The sequence below is a fragment of the Diadema antillarum genome, unplaced genomic scaffold (genome assembly GCF_040938485.1).
Source record: "Diadema antillarum isolate AM-2024a unplaced genomic scaffold, OU_Dant_1.0 seq00000486_RagTag, whole genome shotgun sequence".
Classification (NCBI taxonomy): Eukaryota; Metazoa; Echinodermata; class Echinoidea; order Diadematoida; family Diadematidae; genus Diadema; species Diadema antillarum.
The window spans coordinates 488,480-508,308 of record NW_027271449.1 but is presented as its reverse complement, the minus strand read 5'-3'; the positions used below and the strand labels follow the sequence as shown (position 1 = coordinate 508,308).

Here is a 19,829-nt window from a genome sequence, read left to right as displayed (position 1 = left end):
ATGTTTCACACTTAGTCACAATTCAATGTCTCCGAATCGCAAATCATGTAGGCCTATATGCAGACACATCATACACACCTACACGCATATCATAATCAGAAACGTGACAAAACAGAATAAAGCATCACCGCAGTGAACCTTAAAGGGATGGTATAGTTTTGGTTTAGATCTAGCTTCAAGTTTCTGACTTTTTCGGTGAGATAATGATAAAAAACCTCTTATGAATATGAAAGACCATGTAATTCCAAGAGGAATTAAATGTCTATTTCATGGAAAGTGGTTTTGAAGTGGCTGAGATATCCAGAAACAGAGTGGTCCTAATAAAAGTTGGGACCCATGTCACGCACGTTATCACGATAAAGCAACAAAACGGCAAAAGCAAGTGATCTGCCAACTACCACCACTGACCAGTAAGTAAAAAGTAATAATGAAAGCTCAATTATCCAAATGTTGTTGATATACCTTCAGTCTGCATGTCAAAGTCTGTAGGAATGATATCGACTATTTTAGCTTTCTGATTTCAATAAAGCATAATAGGACCTATATTGTAAAAAGCGTTTTAAACGCATAATCATCATTGACCCTTGACCTCTCTCCGTCCGTAGCGCCCCCCCCCCCATTACACACGCGCGCGCGCGCGCACACACACACACACACACACACACACGCAGACTGTCTTAAAGGGATGACACAAGTATCAATGGATATGAGGATTGAGCTTTTACCTTTTTTTGTGAGATACTATATCATACGAAACCATTTATGGAATGTTACAGAGCATACCATTTTAAGAGGAATTAAGAGTTTACTTGATGAAAATCGGTTTTGAAATGTCTGAGATATTAAAAAACAAAACAAAACAAAGCAATCCTAAGAAAAGGTGGGTTCCACCTTGTATTAGGACCACTTTGTTTCTGGATATCTCAGCCATTTCAAAACCAAATTTTCATGAAATAGACATTTGATTCCTCTTAGAATTACACGCTCTTTCATACTCATACTCATGAGAGGTTTTTTATTACATCGAAAAGTCAGAAACTTGAAGCTTATAGCCATAGGACTTATAACCAAAACTATATCATCCCTTTAAAAACGTCGCGCGGCTACTGCTATATAAACGTGCATTCTTTTACTGTAGTCCCAGAAATTGATGTTCACGTCATGACACTCCACACCTGTGTCTAAAAATAGCACCCCTTTGTCTGAAATATAATAGCATGCATTGTTACTTGTCGGCGTCGGAATATTCCATGAAAGCAAGTTTGCGAGGGAGTTGATTACCTGGTATAGAACCTATTGTTGCGACGAACATAAAAGGTTTAGGTTTTAATCTCGTTTTAGCAATTTGAATGTTGTTTAGATAGATTAATCTGTCCAAACGCAGAATAGCATTGATATCAGATATTCAAAATTTCCAAAAATTAGAGGTTTCTCTTATTAGCTTGGATTTTAAACTAAATGTAGGCATATAAGCCTATATAAGAGGAACGAATAATTTTGAAAATATCTTTTAAAAGTCATATGATTTCCCATTTACAGAGTGCATTAGTTCCTAATTACATTCCATGTAAAAGAAGAAAACATGAACCTTCTTCTTTTTCAACTTTGTAGTGATGTCGAAGAGCAGACAACAGCGGGCCAAATGACACATTGATAATTGTTTATCGTTCCATAAATTAAATATAACTACCATCAAACACTGACACCGAAACAACGATTCCATATAATATGTGTCTTAACTGCTTGCCTTTCTTTAACTTTTATAATTATTTTCCATTTCCTTCAATTCAATTCAATTCAATTCAATCATAGTTTATTGCCAATCATCGAAAATCATAATACATAATAATATGTAGGCCTACATTTTCGTTTTGTATGGGATGGGGGCGAGGGATTGACTATGATCTTGTATACTATAAAACTATCACCATGCTCAGTAATCAAATGTGATAAGTGCAAAACATGGGGGTTCTCGTTACGGTCAACACTGTTATCACTTAATGATTATTGTGCCTTTAACAGTTTAATGGTTTTCCTTAATCAAACGGAAATTCATTAATACGTCACTGCATGCATAGGGCGAAGAACCATACACATTTCCCCTCGATCCACATTTCTTTTCATGCCATGTATAGTAACGTCGCGGAAGTCACCAAGTTCGTTGCTTTTATGAATAGCTCACTCGTCCTTCATCGATACATTCAACACATGACGTTGAGTCGGCTGAACACTGCTGAACACAGCTGAATAATCATAGAGGAACCGCTGAGGAAGATTTTATCAATACAGTATACCAATCTTATCGCGGTCATTGATTTTTACTAATCTCCTTTATACACAATTGCTTTTGCATTTTTTGTATGGTAAAATATAAAGGGAGAAACAACTGTGACAATGAGGTAAAGCAACAACAACACACAAAAAAACACACAAATAAACAATTAAACTGATGCCGCTCTAAATGTTTGCTGATCATAAACATTGCTATATGCGTGGAAAGAATTTCCTCTATAAATCACGTTCCCTTTCGCTTGGTTTCCTTTAACTTTGTTTTCATATTCTACGAACCCTTAAAACTTCGTGATCCTTATATTATTAAGTACTTCTTACAAAATGATAAAACAATAACTGTGTATATTTGTTGGATGGCAATAAATGCCAGATTGAATTGTATTGAATTTAAAGCAAAGAGGGTTGTTGTTTTTTTTTAAAAAGAAAGAAAAAGAGTGCAGTCATAGTTATAGGGCATAACCATTACGTGTAAAATGTTGAACCCTGGTGTATTCAATTTGTTTAGAGGACTTGAGGAAATAATACGATGCTTTATTGTGTTTATGAATAATTTATTATGTTAATAAGTTTGGATGGCCGAGTTGATTGAGACGACTACAGGAAAAGAAACCCCCAACAACCAAACGATCACACCAATACGGGGATGAATACTTTTGACTTGTTTGAGCTGTAAGAATCGAGGTATTTTATTATTATTATCATTTGAATAGACCAATGCATTTGTTCATATATTAACATGTACTTGCTTGAAACGCTGTCATCGCACAGTACTGTAACCTATCATAATGACTCGGCAGAAAAGTTTGCCCGACTGTAACATGACCTTCCTGTAAAAGGGCATAGTTTTCATACAGGAGCAGGAAGTATAGTCCGTATATACAAATCCAGTCATCCGTGTGTCATAACTGTACAGACGATTCTTTGACATCGCGACGTCTGTTCGGTGACGTGAGAAAACCTCCTGGAGATTAACAAGCTTGTTTGTCGATATGCTACGCAGACAAATGAGGGTGGAGCATAAATGACGCCAACTATTAGTTGTTGTGATTCCGACTTTCAAAGCCACCACGCAGGCGAACTTATCTATTTATAGTTGAACATAGTAACGCCCACCTATATACGGCGACGTTCTGTTTAAGATCAATTATTCTATTTGTCCGATTCTCCAAAAGGACGGCGTCATGGGGGTAAGAAAAAAAATGTCCAAAACATTCACAACGAAATTTGTTTTAATAGGAACTGAACGGAAGAAAATTGGCATGAAAATATATAGGGCCTACATACCTCCCTCCACACACAAAAACATACATTTCTGCAGCAAAGGACATAATACATTCCTCTATTTTGTTTCTGTCCTGTTACCAGCTCACACCAAATAGACTTCATCAGCTACTGTATATAGAATGTAGTCAAATTTACGATTGTTTCTTTCCTGCATGGGGTCACGGTGACAAGCTTTTTTCATTTGACTGTTCCTGATGAACAAACTTCAATAACTGGAATCCATCCTGTATACATTGTTTGCTGCTATGTCGGGCAAGCCTCGGGTTGTCAGGAATAACCTCTGTGTAAAGATGATAATAATGATAATGAAAAATTTTCTTAGAAATTTGTCAAGACTGACAGAGGTGATCCGTTCAATTCGTGATCGGGACAATATGACCATGCGATTTCTGATACATGTTATACAAGAAAACAGAATGATATTCTAACTTGGCATCTTGCGCACGATAAGCTACAGGTTCTGCCCATAAATTATACACACTGAGTATACTCCACAAAATCTCCGTAAATTGAAGCCTGAGTTACAAATTAAATCCAAATGTTATACATAGTCCCGACATGCCGTCAATTAGCAAAGTCACGTTTATACAAAAGCCTCAAGAACATCAGCTACAACTTAATGAAATCTGGAAGAAATTTGTCTGCGGATTAAGTGGGCTGTATAGCTTAAGTCAATCGGCACTTCAAAAAATAAATGGACCGCCATTGAGATACGTAAAATGGTTTAATTTAACAAGGTTTCAATTTTTCTACAGTGATGACGTCATCGAATGAAAAAAAAAAATGTGTAGAGAGAAATTAATAAGCTACAACATACTGAAATCTAGCCGAAATAGAATGTACATGTATATGAGATATGCCTTTAAAAGTATGACATTTGATGACGTCATCACCTAAAGCTGTCAAATTTTACAAGATTAATTCCATATAGATAATAATAATGATAATGATAATAATGCATAACATTCGAATGTGTGTGTCAAGTAGTCCTGTCTATTTTTGATGATGCCCAAGCCCGTCCGTCAACAGGCATGACAGGTTTGTCCGTGACCATCTCGTTACACCCAGCGCGCACCTGCTATAACGTTGGGCTCTACTCCTTACCCTTTTCTTTTTAAGAGCGTATACTCAGGACGCATACTCCCGCTCACGCACCTGTGCAACCGCAAAACGAGCTTTCCCTTTTGTTGCGACAGACCACGCTGTCTCCGTGTGTAAACGATTGATTATTTTGTAACTGACCGTTTCCTGGGATCTATAATAGCCCAATCTAATGGGTGGAGCAGTTCGCGGCGCCCCAAATTTCTTGCTGATAGAAATTTGAAGGGGCCGAGCTGTGATACTCCGCTCCGCACGAGATCGCTAATCGGTTAATCGACAGACGACTCAAAAAAGTCTTTTTCCTTCTCTGTTGTGAGTTCTACAAGGACTTGAAGGTTGACAAAGGAGACAATGCATGGTCACCATTAGTTGAATATCAAAACACGCTATGAAGATAATAGGTCGCATGCATCTCAGCGTCTATCAGCCTAGATAAAACTTAATGTCAGAGCACCGAACTGTATGCATTAAACAATAATTTTTCAATTAGATTTCGGTGTTATTGCAAATAATATTATAAGAAGAGAGCATAACAGCAAATCTGTGCCATGCAGAGGAAAAGTACAGGTATGATTACAAAAAATTCACAGTTAAAGAAAAAAATAAAGATGTAAATTTGCACTTTTGTTCCATTATGGCATTATTAATTCTTGTTCTTTCCACACAGGTTTTAACTGTTCTTCTTCCTATGCTGCGCATGATCTCCAAGCAGTGTACACTCACATTTAGGTGATGTCCATCTTTCCTACTAGTAACTATAAGTGCATTTTCTGCTTTGTTTGTTTATCTTTGTTTCAGCATCTCATTCGTCTTATTTTTCTTCTTCTTCTTCTTCTTCTTCTTCTTCTTCTTCTTCTTTTTCTTCTTCTTCTTCCTCTTCCTCTTCATCTTCTTCTTCTTCTTCTTCTTTTCCTACATTCCTGGCATCGGTCCCCAAAAATGTCTGGTTTGAGATAGATCTTCATGTTTTTCTCTGGTTCTTTCTCCAAACGATGATAAGTAATCATCAATGTGACTTTTTGACTGTACTCTCCAAGGCTCCTCGTTGGGGACGAATGCGAGCTACCAAAATTTGCCTTACCGTCCTAACTAATTAGGCAATGATGGGAGTTTTCATCTTCTTGATAGTCGATGCTCCTGTCTACGTTTCCGTTCTGTTGAGTGACAAATCATGTCCTCGAACTTGTGATGCAAGACCTCCAGACATTGCTATAGAGAACTTCCGTTCTATTGAGTGACAAATTATTATGTCGGACTTGCAATGCGTATACATAAAAGACATCTATAGGACTTACCAACTAGTTTCAGTTTTCCTGATATCAACTTGTGAAACTACTCTCATCGCATACGTGCAGTCTTACTGTTCAAGAGTTTGTGGATGTGCGCGTGCGTGCTAAAAGCCCCTTGTTTTATTCTTCCATTTTTGATGCCTTTGGGAGGTTCACTGATTCAATCCTGTTTTGTCTGGGATAATCATACATGTATACTATAATTAATGTTTTTCGTCTTTTGTGTCCAGTTTAGATCCTATACAGTAGGGCCTCGATTATCCAACCACGTCGGGACCAGCATGAGTCCGTATATTCAATTTGGCCGGATAAGAGAGATACATGTATGCTCAAATAATGTCCATCAGCACTTTCTAGCGTATCATGCTATTACTAGGGAAATACGCATGTTGTTACCAATTTACTAATTATGATTATCTGCATTGTGTTGTCATGTTTCATACTTCATCAACTGATACGGAAATAAAATGAAATATAAGTAAGATATACCTTCATGAATTGCTTGTTTCATTGATGATTGACCGACAATGATATCGATCATGAGACTCGTCGAATGCTGCCGGGGCTGCATTGTTACTGTAACCGCTTCTGTGCACTCAGTGCCAATGACAAGCGTGGCACGTTACACAGTCATTGACATAGTCTCACGAGCTGGTATATGTCCCGTCATGTATTCGCACAATAATGTTTGAAAGTGTGTTTGTTTTGAGTGAGATTTGGCACTATATAATGCTAAAAAACAAGACCAAAAATATGTTAGCCAGTGAACGTCTGCATGGATAACAGAGAATCCGGATAATCGATGACCGGATAATTGAGGTCCTATACTGTACGTTTATTTTTACTTGAATTACTCCAGTAAGTATATAGATGGAATTTGATACAGTAATCAGTTTCGCCTCCAAACTGGCAAAAGAGCAAGGGAGCACAGAAACGAGGTGAGGACAGGGCGGAAATTGCGACAGCTTGAACCTTCATTATTATCATTGCACGGACATGGCCATTATTTTGGGGGATTCACGCAGAAGTAAGATCACATGGCCACGCGGCTTTCATTGTACGATGATACCGTGACTTTTAATTTCTCTTTTATCTCACTACGTCTATGCAAAAAAAAAAAGACATAAAAATGTTGTCTAAAACAGATAATGCAGTCAATTATTTTCATTAAAATAAAAATGTACCATTCCTTTCCTCGTTTCTTTGTTTTCTGAATGAGTTGTTGTGTGTGTGTGTGTGTGTGTGTGTGTGTGTGTGTGTGTGCGTGTATGTATTTTAATGAATCGTTTGTGTGCTCCAACATAAAATTTCTTGGAAACTTATTTTTTTTATGAAAAAAAAACCTTCACATATTATAATCATAATTATTCAGTTTCCAGGCAGTATTTTCAACCATATTTCGCATTAATGATCAAGGATAAATTTTCAAAGTTTATTCAGTGTTCCTCTCAAGTCGCCAACTGGAGGGGGGGGGGGGGGGCACATGGTGAGACCGAGACATATTTTACCATAATGACTGTAAGCAGAGTTAACTAAACAATAGAAACGAGCGACGCTTCCTTGAAGATGAAAATGTTAATCCGGAAGTTGTCTGTCTACAGATTATCGTGGGTTCCATGGTTGGTACAGCGAGCTCCTTGTGAGTACGGGGGACACGCACCCGACGATGTATGCTCAAGCAATGATGGGTGGGGGGGGGGGGGGGGGGAGGGGGTTCTTAGCACTCTCGATCACTACTCCTACATTCGTACCCGCGCCGCACCTGAATCTGCGTCTCGTGGGCGGTGCATGCAGGCGCGTCACGTATCAGTTGGTCTAGACGATAACTTTCATTTTTGTCCGAGAACGTTTACCTATTGTTGGATATATCCAACAATCCCCAACAGTCTCCCCCTGTTTGTTTATTTTCTTTTTCAAGCGGCGAAGGACATGTGTTATTTCCGATTCAATACTGACAATAGCTAGATTTACCCCAAAGTCACATCGTCCTTTCAAAGACTTGACGTTGAAGTCGCGACTCATTTCCTTGCTCGCGGTTATCAACAAGTTTGATTAGCGTGGGCCCGCTGCTTTGTCACATTTTACGTTCTGACAACTCATTTCTGTTTTTCATAAACCTTAACTGCATGAGGAAAGTTAACCGCCTGAAAGGACACAATCCTATTATCAGGGTTTCTTTCCAATTCTTCACGATAGGCGAGACAAAAATCATTATGGGGGGGGGGGGGGGGGTCCTCAAAGAACTACCTCTGAGGTTGTCCCTGTGTCTTAGATCTATTATCTTAACATCGCAATTGAACATCCTATGATGACAGGTTTCCATGGGAAAAGACAAGACTAATAGTTATCACATCTGATAGAATGTGTTCAAGCAATAACTTCCACCGGTCCGGGACGACTGGACTTTTATCTATGATAATAATTATGCTATCTAATCTCTTTGATTCTCGGCGGAGTCTTGTGGCAGATTTCACCTTTGTCACTAAAAGCAGTTTAGAGTTCATGTAATAGACCTTAATGTATTAAGTACATGTTTAGCAACATCCACAGGTTATCATCACCCCCCCCCCCGCATATCTACAAAGAAAGAAAGAAAGAAAGAAAGAAAGAAAGAAAGAAAGAAAGAAAGAAAGAAAGAAAGAAAGAAAGAAAAATAGACCTAAAAGCTTACTAGATTCTAGTATCATCCCACGAGTTGTCAAGGGCGCCAAAGTTTTACAGTGTGCTCACACTAAACGTATGATGGCGCTGTCGCTCGGCAAATGATTGAATTGAAAAGACACTTCACTCGTACGCGATGGCGGATTCCATTCCTGTCACACGTGAGGTTCTCATGCCTGGTGATGATGCTACAAACAGGATTAAAGACAACCAAGTGGGACAGGGAGATATTACTCTTGGGCCAGGATTGAGGCAAGATGGTGAAAAGATAATTTCGACAAAGTCCGGATTCTTAAAATGTAAGAAACCGAACGTGTTTTGGATTGACTGTCATCAAAAGAGGGTAAGGATCGTTATTAGGCAACAAAATAATCGGTACATGGGACTATTGTGAGCAAAGACGAGTAACTTTGTGTAGACACTGCGACTGGCATAACCCCGTCCAGTCAGTCCGCAGCGTGTGCGATAATGAGGCACGAACGACAATTTTATTCAGAATCACGTTTACGCAGTTTGTGCCCTTGAGACTGACGAGATTTCGCGATACTTTGCGAGAGTTTTTGCAGCGGTCGCAACAACAGCTTTCATAGCTTTCGCAGTGCATTGTTTGATCCAGGATGGTTAGGTAAGTTCAGTTCGGGAAACCCACTCACAAGGGGGGTCCCTCCTTATAAGTAACCCGTCCCCCTTATAAGTAACCCCGTCCCCCTTATTAGCTCACCTGAGCCAAAGGCTCAAGTGAGCTATTGCGATCGCCCTTCGTCCGGCGTCCGTCGTGCGTCGTGCGTCGTGCGTCGTCCGTCGTCCGTCGTCCGTCGTCCGTCGTCCGTCGTGCGTCGTGCGTAAACTTTTTACATTTTCATCTTCTTCTTGAAAACCCCAAGACTGATTTTCATCAAACTTGGCAGGTAGCATCCCTAGGGGGTTAGGAACTCAATTTGTTAAAATGGGCACCATGACCCACCCAGGGGGCCCCCAGGGGGGCCCAAACCCCCCAAAATTAAGGAATCTTTAAAAATCTTCTTCTCTAGAACCAGAAGTGATAGAGCTAAGTTAATACTATGAGTTAGTTCATTGATGACTGTAGTTTCAAGTTTGTTCATGGCAGAATCAGGGATGCCCCCCTTGGGACCCAGGGGAGGGGGGTGGGGAGGGGTTCTAATGGGGCCTAAATTGTACATTTTCATCTTCTTCTTGAGAACCCCATGACCCATTTTCACCAAACTTGGCAGGTAGCATCCCTAGGGGGTTAGTAACTCAATTTGTTAAAATGGGCACCATGTCCCACCCAGGGGGCCCCCAGGGGACCCCCAGGGGGCCCAAATCCCCCAATTAAGGAATCTTTAAAAATCTTCTTCTCTAGAACCAGAAGTGATGGAGCTAAGTTAATACTATGAGTTAGTACATTGATGACTGCAGTTTCAAGTTTGTTCATGGCAGAATCAGGGGTGCCCCCCTTGGGACCCAGGGGAGGGAGGTGAGGAGGGGTCCTAATGGGGCCTAAATTGTACATTTTTATCTTCTTTTTTAGAACCCCATGACCCATTTTCACCAAACTTGGCAGGTAGCATCCCTAAGGGGTTAGGATCTCAATTTGTTAAAATGGGCACCATGTCCCACCCAGGGGGCCCCCAGGGGGGCCCAAACCCCCCAAATGAAGGAATCGTTAAAAATTTTCTCTAGAATCAGAAGTTATACAGCTAAGATAATACTATGAGTGAGTACATTAATGACTGTAGTTTCGAGTTTGTTCATAGGAGATCCAGGGGTGCCCCTCTTGGGGGCAGGGGTGGGGGGGGGGGGGGGGGGGGTTGGTTAGGAAGGTCCAAATGGGAGCCTGAATCGTACATTGTCATCTTCTTCCTGAAAACCTCATGATAGATTTTTGTCAAACTTGGCAGGTAGCATCCTTAGGGGGTCAGGATCTCAATTTATCAAAATGGGCACCATGCCCCACCCAGAGGGCCCCAGGGGGCCCCCAATTCCCCAAATTAAGGAATCTTTAAAAATTTGGGCCCTTATTGTACATTTTCATCTTCTACTTCAGAATGCCTGGTCAAATTTTGGTAGAGCTGTGAATAATTTAGATTAGTGACTGCGTGAAAGGTGAACTTGCGATACTCAGGTGAGCGCTAGACCCGCGGGTCTCTTGTAAGTAACCCCCGGGGCACCCCTTATAAGGAGTCTCCACGCTTTTTTGCAATGCAACGCGAAAATGAAAGGACTGCGGCAATTCGCTTGATTATGTCCATAAAGCTTCACAAGTTTCCTAGTTAATCACGAAATTTGAGCAAAATCGGTTTGAGGCATCATATCTAAAATCATGGATTTAAATGCGATGTCAAACGACCCATGCGAATGCTGAAATGCGAGCGATTACTGGCGCGAGTGTCGCCAGGCGCGGCGGCGCGGCAATGCTTGAGTGCAGACGTGGAGACTGAGTCTGCCACTCAGTCGCCACGTCTGCACTCAAGCATTGCCGCGCCGCCGCGCCTGGCGACACTCACGCCAGTAATCGCTCGCATTTCAGCATTCGCATGGGTCGTTTGACATCGCATTTAAATCCATGATTTTAGATATGATGCCTCAAACCGATTTTGCTCAAATTTCGTGATTAACTAGGAAACTTGTGAAGCTTTATGGACATAATCAAGCGAATTGCCGCAGTCCTTTCATTTTCGCGTTGCATTGCAAAAAAGCGTGGAGACTCCTTATAAGGGGTGCCCCGGGGGTTACTTATAAGGGGGACGGGGTTACTTATAAGGGGGACGGGTTACTTATAAGGAGGGGCCCCCCTTGTGAGTGGGTTTCCCGAACTGAGTTATAGAGCTGATTATGCACATTAATTTGATACCTAATTTCCCTATTTTTGATGTCAATATAGTAGTCCATTTTAGCATCAAAGTAAACGATTGTTTTGCCAATGTTCAAGAAGCTTTTAGATTATAGTTTGATGTTTTGCTAGTTCCTGACTGGTATTGAAAATACATCTCTGTAATTTCTTCGATTTCACAATCGTGAAACTTGAGCGAGTATGATCAATTAAAAAACGAAGAGGGGCACCATTTCTAAGGTTGTGAATTTTCCTGTTGAAAACAAGGCAAATTATGTTTTCTTACTGGAAGTGGGGTAGTGAATGAACACGCGTGGAATGTGTTGTTGATACCCAGACAATGGTCGTGGACAGTGGCCAGGATTGGAATGTTTCATGAGGAATTCCACTATCGCAGCTAGTCTCTGTTCATTCTGAAATGTGGTGTGTGCAAGCACATGGAAACATGTGCTTACTTCTTTCATGTGCATGCATTTCACCCTGTGTCAAGAATTTAGACTAGCAGTGCTCGGGGCAATCCACATGAATAATTGATTAAGCATTCATGTGCCTTGCAGCAGAGCTCAGGACAGGTGGCAGCCAGGTCCATTGTTCAGGGTCATTGTAAGTGCACACTCACATACACATCATTGGTTCCTGTGTAAAGTTCAAGTTTTGTATAGAGAGTGAAAATTCGATCACAATCTGGAACCTAACATTTAAAACCCACAGCACTGAGTCAGCAGCCAATGGATACTACGCAATGCGACACCCCGCGTCTTGCGACAGATTTCGACCAATCACAGACCCGGAATTCCGGTGCGAATGCGAGGATAATCTTTTTAAACTCGACGCTAGACATGTCTCTGAATTTTGCTAGTTCCTGACCCGTATTGAAATGAAGATGGGAAAACGTGCCTTTATTGTGATACTATATACTTTAGCGGACATAGCCTTCACCATATTTTAGAGGGGCATGAACGATTTCAGGTTATTTTTTTGGCGTCAAACGTGAAGGAATATTTTTGAATACAATACCGAACGTCGAGAGGGATTTTGATATTCTATATTCCTCTTTTCTGTTTGTTTTGATCATGAGCATATTTACTTATGTTTTCTCTTTCAGTTGATACTAAAAGTGCCGAAAACTGACGAGAAATACTCGTTCTACACGGATTTATTCATGACCATGTATCTGCTCATTACGTATGCAAGCACCGCTCAGCCGTGCATACGACTTGAATAAATACGTGCGTTTTCGCTCGCGCTGCGGACTGACTGCGTCGCGGGGCGCTGTAACAAGTAACACAGTAACCCCTTTACGGTACGTATTTGTCCGTATGGGGTCGCTGCTGCGGTTACGACTGGCACTGCATTGCTGCACTAGCAATCAAAATACTTAGTACAGTGTAGTAGCATGCGGCAAGAACTTCTGCAGAGCTACCAAGTCTCACGTATTCTGCGTGAGACTCAAGCATTTAGGGGCCATCTCACAATCTCACGCATGACACCCATTTTTCTCACGCATCGGGTGAAGTCTGCAACTTGGGCCTATATTATAATAATGAGCATAGCTCAAGAGATGAAAGTGATAATTGCAATTGAAGGTATATTTCCCTTTTTTCTTTTTTTCTTAAGTATGCACCTGATCGCACCATTAAGAGCTAAAAATTGAAAAAAAAAGCTCCCTACCGTGGGAGGCCACAGGGGTGAAAAGCCCCTCTCACACCCTCGCTCGCCGCACATTCGCATACCGAGATGCCGAGTCATGAAATCTCACTCGTACCATAAATTTTTTTTTGAACTTGGCATCCCTGCTTCTGACAGATTTGCGATCCATTAAAAAAGTTTTTGATGTCGCGGGTTTTTTGTATTTTTTAAAGGATGGATTTGAATCAATTGCAACCTTATTCGAGATCGATTGGGGGATGATTTCTTCTTCTTCTTCTTCTTCTTCCGATAAAGTGCTGCCCTCAAATGGTCGAGGATGAACGCACTGCGAGAACATGCGCATACGCCGCACCGGGGCAACAGAAATTTGAAATCAGGTGAAAAATATTTACAGGTGCGAGTAAAAATCTCTGGATGAAGAGTTACATCCTACAGAGTTCCCTCAGCGCAGTTTTGAAGGCGATGAGGGATGGGTATGTGGCAGGATCAACAGGCAGGCTGTTCCAGTCCCGGATGGTGCGTGGGAAGAATGAGTTGGCATACGCTGTAGTATTGGTGTGGGGGATAGTGAATCGGGAACAGTGTCCTCTGGTAGATGTTGAGAGCTGGGTCAGGTAAGTCTGCCAATGGATGTCAACCAAGTGATGTCTGATCTCATACATCATCAGCAGACGATTTTGGGAGCGACGTTCCTGCAGTGGAGGCCACTTGAGATGATCGAGCATGGCTGTGACGCTGCTAGATCTTTCGAAGTCGCCCGTGACAAATCGAGCTGCACTTCTCTGAACCTGCTCAAGCTTGTGTATGTTCCGTTGTGTGTGCGGATCCCATGAAGTCGCTGCGTATTCGACAGTTGGTCGGATGAATGTTGTGTAGACAGCTTCTTTGACTTTTTGGCTGCTATGACGTAGGTTGCGTGAGAAGAAGGCTCGAGTACCATTAGCTTTCTTGGTGACGGTATCCACATGATTGTTGAAATTCAATCTTGAATCGATATGGACACCCAGGTATTTGGTTGAGCGGACAACTTGTAGTACATGGTCATGAATGGTGTAGGAGGCAGGAACGGGATTCCTCTTGTTGGTGACCTGCAAGACCTGACACTTGGTAGCATTAAATCGCATCAGCCATTTCGCTTCCCATTCTTGAACTGCATCTAAGTCCCTCTGCAAGCGGGTTGAGTCAGCAGGTGAAGAAATGTGCCTGTAAACCACACTATCATCAGCGTATAGTCTGACAGATGAACTTGAGATGCAGTCCAGCAGGTCGTTGCAGCCATATGATTTGCAGCCATAATCATTCACAACTAGGTCTAACGACTTTCGTTAGACTTATAGTTAGAGTAAAACCTCACCAGTTTTTGGACACTGACAGTGACACTGGGTGATTTCAAGTTCGGTGCTAGTGCTAGTGAGATAGCACTAGCACCGGAGATAAAACCGAACTTGAAATCACGACGGTGTTTGGAGTTGACCTCAAAATTATGGCGTATTTCCGGTTGCTGGTGCTGGGCTTGATGTTGAATGTTGTCTGCGATCTGCTGAACCGAGCTCCGACGATTTTTTTTAGCGATTTACGTGCTTTTTTACCATTGACCAACACTAGCCCCTAGGGATTAACATTTTTGTCATTTCAAGTTCGGTGCTGGTGTTAGCGTTGCAGTGCGAGACTCCTATGTGTCCTATTCACGTCTATGAATTATAATAGATGCACGTTTTACACTGTGCGTGCAAAAGTCTACTGTAAAAGTGGAAATTTCGCGGTGTTGAAATTTTCGCGCATTTCGCGCAACCAGAAACTAGTGCGAAAATAAAAGCACGTGAATATTTTTGTTTGCCCTGTTATCCTCCACGTGCTGTCGTGATTCCGCGGAATTGAAAACATGCGACACTCTTCTTATCCAGCCGAGCGCGAAAAATTCGTCGCGCGAAAATATCCACTTTTACAGTATATGCTAATGGCATAATGCAGTGGTCGCCCACGTAAAGAACACAAACACTCCAGACATGGCCATATTAATCTGAGCCTGGGAGCAAAATTAAGATTTGGGGAGTGGATGAAATTTGTGGCATTTGTCTTCCTCACTATGTCTCTAAAACTAAGAAATTTTGGCTACATCTTTTAATATTTGACTGTAATTACGCACAATCACTTTTTTCATCACGCAATTCCCGCAGAGCTCGCGGTGCTGTGATTCCAACACCTAGTGCTGGTGATCGATAATTTTGATCGGTATCACCTCGTTAATCTGACCGTCGGTGTTGGAGCTCGATTTAACGCTGTGATTCGGGGGCTAGCACTAGCACTACCACCGGCGATAAAACCGCACTTGAAATCACGTCGGAGTTGGGATTTGACCTCAAAATTATGACGTATTTCCAGTTGCTGATGCTGGGCTCGGTGTTGAATGTTGTCTGCTGAACCGAGCTCTGCCGTTTGTGTTAGCGATTTACGTGCTTTTCGCCATTGACGAACACTAGCCCCTAGGGATTAACATTTTCGTCATTTCAAGTTCGGTGCTGGTGTTAGTGTTGCCGGTGGGAGACTTTTCACATCCATAATAGATGCACGTTTTACGTGCAAAGTCTATGCTAATGCAGTGGTCGCCCTCGTAACGAACACGAACACTCTCGACTGGTTGGATTTTTGGGGGGTGACTTGGGGACTTTCCTGTTGTGAATGACAGTGCCAGTATGTGAAATAATGTGATATGTGTGTGTTGTGACAATAGAATTTGCTAGCTGTGATTAGTGACAGTGTCCGGATTCTGGAGGGTGGCTGAAAACTGGTAGTAATTTATTACTCTATTCATACTCTTCATAGTTGGGATGGTCGATGGGGCCCAACAAGTAGCATGCAAGTTGAACAAAAGAAAAAGATAAAAGGCATTATGCACAACATTTTCACCAACCATGTTTGTGATATGCAAACTACACATTCATGTATTGATCATAATTCTGGCAAATGATACCTTCAACAATACTACAACAAACACATTAATACCGTATGTCAAAATCTTCATTCTGAGTGAATTCTTGAACCGAATGTAATACTAGAGATATTATCCTAGTGTCTCCACTAGTAATTCAATAAAGCATAGCATGCAAGAGATTGTAGTGGGTTTTTAGAATATTTTCTCTGACACAATCTTTCTTTCCCTTTAACCCGACAGTATGTGCCTGCCAAAGGGGACAAAGTGCTGGGCATTGTGACGCAGAAGGCTGGAGATATATTTCGTGTGGATATAGGGGGAAGTGCACAGGCCATCCTGTCCTACTTGGCTTTTGAGGGCGCGACCAAGAGGAACAGACCGAATGTACAAGTGAGTAGAATGCCCTGATAAAGCAAAAGATGGGCTCAACCGAGATAAAGTCATATTTATCATGTTGACATGGTAAAGTGTTGCCTTTATTATTGTTTTCCCCAGTTTTCACCTAATATTACGATAAAGTAAAGTATATGTCATAAAATTTTAGACCAATGTCTCTATTTTACTTTTAGCTTTATTACAGTGTACGTCTTTCATGCAGTTTGGAGATTACAATGATGCTGTTAATGCAATTTTCCTCTATGTCTCTTGGTTTATACTCTCTGTGTGTAAGGCATTTTGGAGTTGTCACAAGATTATGGAATCAATTTCATGAGGTTGACCTAATAGATTAATGGGTTGTGTGCTACCAAATCCATGTTAGCTGACAGTAATAAAATTCAAAAGTAATAATTGCTGAGATCTTGATAAATCTTGTCTACCTAACATTCTACATGTTTTTAGCTCACCTGAGCCAAAGGCTCAAGTGAGCTATTGCGATCGCCCTTCGTCCGGCGTCCGTCGTGCGTCGTGCGTCGTGCGTCGTGCGTCGTCCGTCGTCCGTCGTCCGTCGTGCGTCGTCCGTCGTGCGTCGTGCGTAAACTTTTTACATTTTCATCTTCTTCTTGAAAACCCCAAGACCGATTTTCATCAAACTTGGCAGGTAGCATCCCTAGGGGGTTAGGAACTCAATTTGTTAAAATGGGCACCATGCCCCGCCCAGGGGGCCCCCAGGGGGGCCCAAACCCCCCAAAATTAAGGAATCTGTAAAAATCTTCTTCTCTAGAACCAGAAGTGATAGAGCTAAGTTAATACTATGAGTTAGTACATTGATGACTGTAGTTTCAAGTTTGTTCATGGCAGAATCAGGGGTGCCCCCCCTTGGGACCCAGGGGAGGGGGGTGGGGAAGGGTTCTAATGGGGCCTAAATTGTACATTTTCATCTTCTTCTTGAGAACCCCATGACCCATTTTCACCAAACTTGGCAGGTAGCATCCCTAGGGGGTTAGGAACTCAATTTGTTAAAATGGGCACCATGCCCCACCCAGGGGGCCCTCAGGGGGCCCAAGCCCCCCAAAATTAAGGATTCTGCAAAAATCTTCTTCTCTAGAACCAGAAGTGATAGTGCTTAGTTAATACTATGAGTTAGTACATTGATGACTGTAGTTTCAAGTTTGTTCATGGCAGAATCAGGGGTGCCCCCCTTGGGACCCAGGGGAGGGGGTGAGGAGGGGTCCTAATGGGGCCTAAATTGTACATTTTTATCGTCGTCTTGAGAACCCCATGACCCATTTTCACCAAACTTGGCAGGTAGCATCCCTAGGGGGTTAGGATCTCAATTTGTTAAAATGGGCACCATGCCCCACCCAGGGGGCCCCCAGGGGTCCCAAACCCCCCAAATGAAGGAATCTTTATAAATCTTCTCTAGAATCAGAAGTTATAGAGCTGAGATAATACTATGAGTGAGTACATTAATGACTGTAGTTTCAAGTTTGTTCATAGGAGATCCAGGGGTGCCCCTCTTGGGTGGGGGGGGGGGGGGGGGGGGTGGTTGGAAGGGTCCAAATGGGGGCCTGAATTGTACATTTTCATCTTCTTCCTGAAAACCTCATGATGGATTTTTGTCAAACTTGGCACGTAGCATCCCTAGGGGGTCAGGATCTCAATTTATCAAAATGGGCACCATGCCCCACCCAGAGGGCCCCAGGGGGCCCCAATCCCCCCAAATTAAGGAATCTTAAAAAAATTGGGCCTTTATTGTACATTTTCATCTTCTACTTGAGAATGCCTGGTCAAATTTTGGTGGAGCTGTAAATAATTTAGATTAGTGACTGCGTGAAAGGTGAACTTGCGATACTCAGGTGAGCGCTAGACCCGCGGGTCTCTTGTTATGTTTTTTAATGGCTTCACAATATTCACTACAAACTTAAAAAAGAAAAAAATGTGATGAAAGGACACTGAGCTACAATTGTTATGAAAGCATCAACTGGTCTGTAATTATGGTACTATTCCTCAAACAGTCACCTGAAAAGATTGGGTAATATGGTACTGTCTTGCACAAAACTCACCAATGGCCTGCTCAAAACATTAGATGCAGTGATGTACCATTGTTCTCTGCACCTCATCACAGCCAATGATAACTGTCATTTTTACCATCTTTCCGAGCAGAACACAATGTGAGTTTCAGATTTTGCTTTCCAAAAAAAAATTTGAACCACTTGTAGGTTGGAGATGTACTGTACGCCAAGCTACTGGTAGCCAACAGGGATATGGAGCCTGAGCTGGTGTGCATTGACAGCAGTGGGAGATCCCAGGACTTGGGGTCTGTTGGCACAGAAGGGTTCATGTTCCAGTGTACCTTGGGACTTGTCAGGAGGTATTAAAGTAGTAGGGTTGTCATGTATTTCTCCCACCCCCTGCTGATTGTAGAGGAATTTCTACAAACAAGTGTATGTGCCTATACTGAAAGGTTTTCAGAAGGTGCCATACATTTTTCTTTGAAAGTACTTTTTGGCACAAAACTACGTAGCTTATATCACGTTCTTAGATAGCCTGAAATGTGTGGCAACAAATAACGAAGATTTTTGACAAACTTTCTATTCCTTTTTTTTTCTTGTTATCTTCTTGTACATCCATATTGCATGAATTGTGTGAGAGAAACTTCTCAAACAGCTGGGAAAATAGAAATATCATGAGCACATATTTTGATACACTATAAATTTTGGTAATGATTCACATTTAGTTGCTTTTTACAATGGTCCAAATCATCCTCCTGAAATTTCTGTATTTTGCAAAAAGTGTTGTGTGTCAAACATGTTTTGATCTCACTGGACAGCAGAGAGATTTTTGTGTGCAGCGTCCCACTCGGCCCCTGCTGCAGTGGAACTGAACTGCATGAGAAAGAGTAGTACAGAAGCCACATTGTTACCATCTCATACTGTTATCATTGCAGACTCCTCTCACCAGACTGGCCCCTCATAAGACTTCTAGGCGAGAGAATCCCCTTTGAGATTGCGCTGGGCATGAATGGACGGATCTGGGTGCGCGCCAAGATGATCTCAGCCACCATCGCCGTGGTCAACGCACTCTCATGCTCGGAGCACATGACAGAGGAGAAGATGAAAGAAATGGTCAATAGCTTGGCCGATGCACTGGCCGGTTTCTGAATGGACAATTGGCAAGCTGCGATGAAAGATGACGACCGTTTGCCATGTGCAAAGACATCAGCAGATCCAGCTGTGCTGGTATTCAGTCAGCTATTTTGACTAGATCATGAGAGAGTGCTGTTTTGAGGTGTACCCCAGCATCTCATGTGGACAGATGTCGGATGGTTATAGATCACACCCCAAGATGTCAATATAACCACAGTGCTGGAAAAGGCACACGTTTTCTCAAACTGGGTGGCATTGTT

General features: G+C 42.0%; 1 protein-coding gene across 1 annotated transcript; it reads left to right on the top strand.

Annotated features, from left to right (window-relative positions):
* Nucleotides 1-8,777: 8,777 nt before the first annotated feature.
* Nucleotides 8,778-19,584, top strand: LOC139733685 (exosome complex component RRP40-like). Its single transcript, XM_071644498.1, has 4 exons — nucleotides 8,778-8,970; nucleotides 16,283-16,432; nucleotides 18,643-18,794; nucleotides 19,371-19,584. Exons 1-4 carry the CDS (start codon nucleotides 8,800-8,802, stop codon nucleotides 19,582-19,584), a joined length of 687 nt encoding a protein of 228 aa, XP_071500599.1. The 5' UTR covers nucleotides 8,778-8,799.
* The last annotated feature ends 245 nt before the right edge of the window (nucleotides 19,585-19,829 follow it).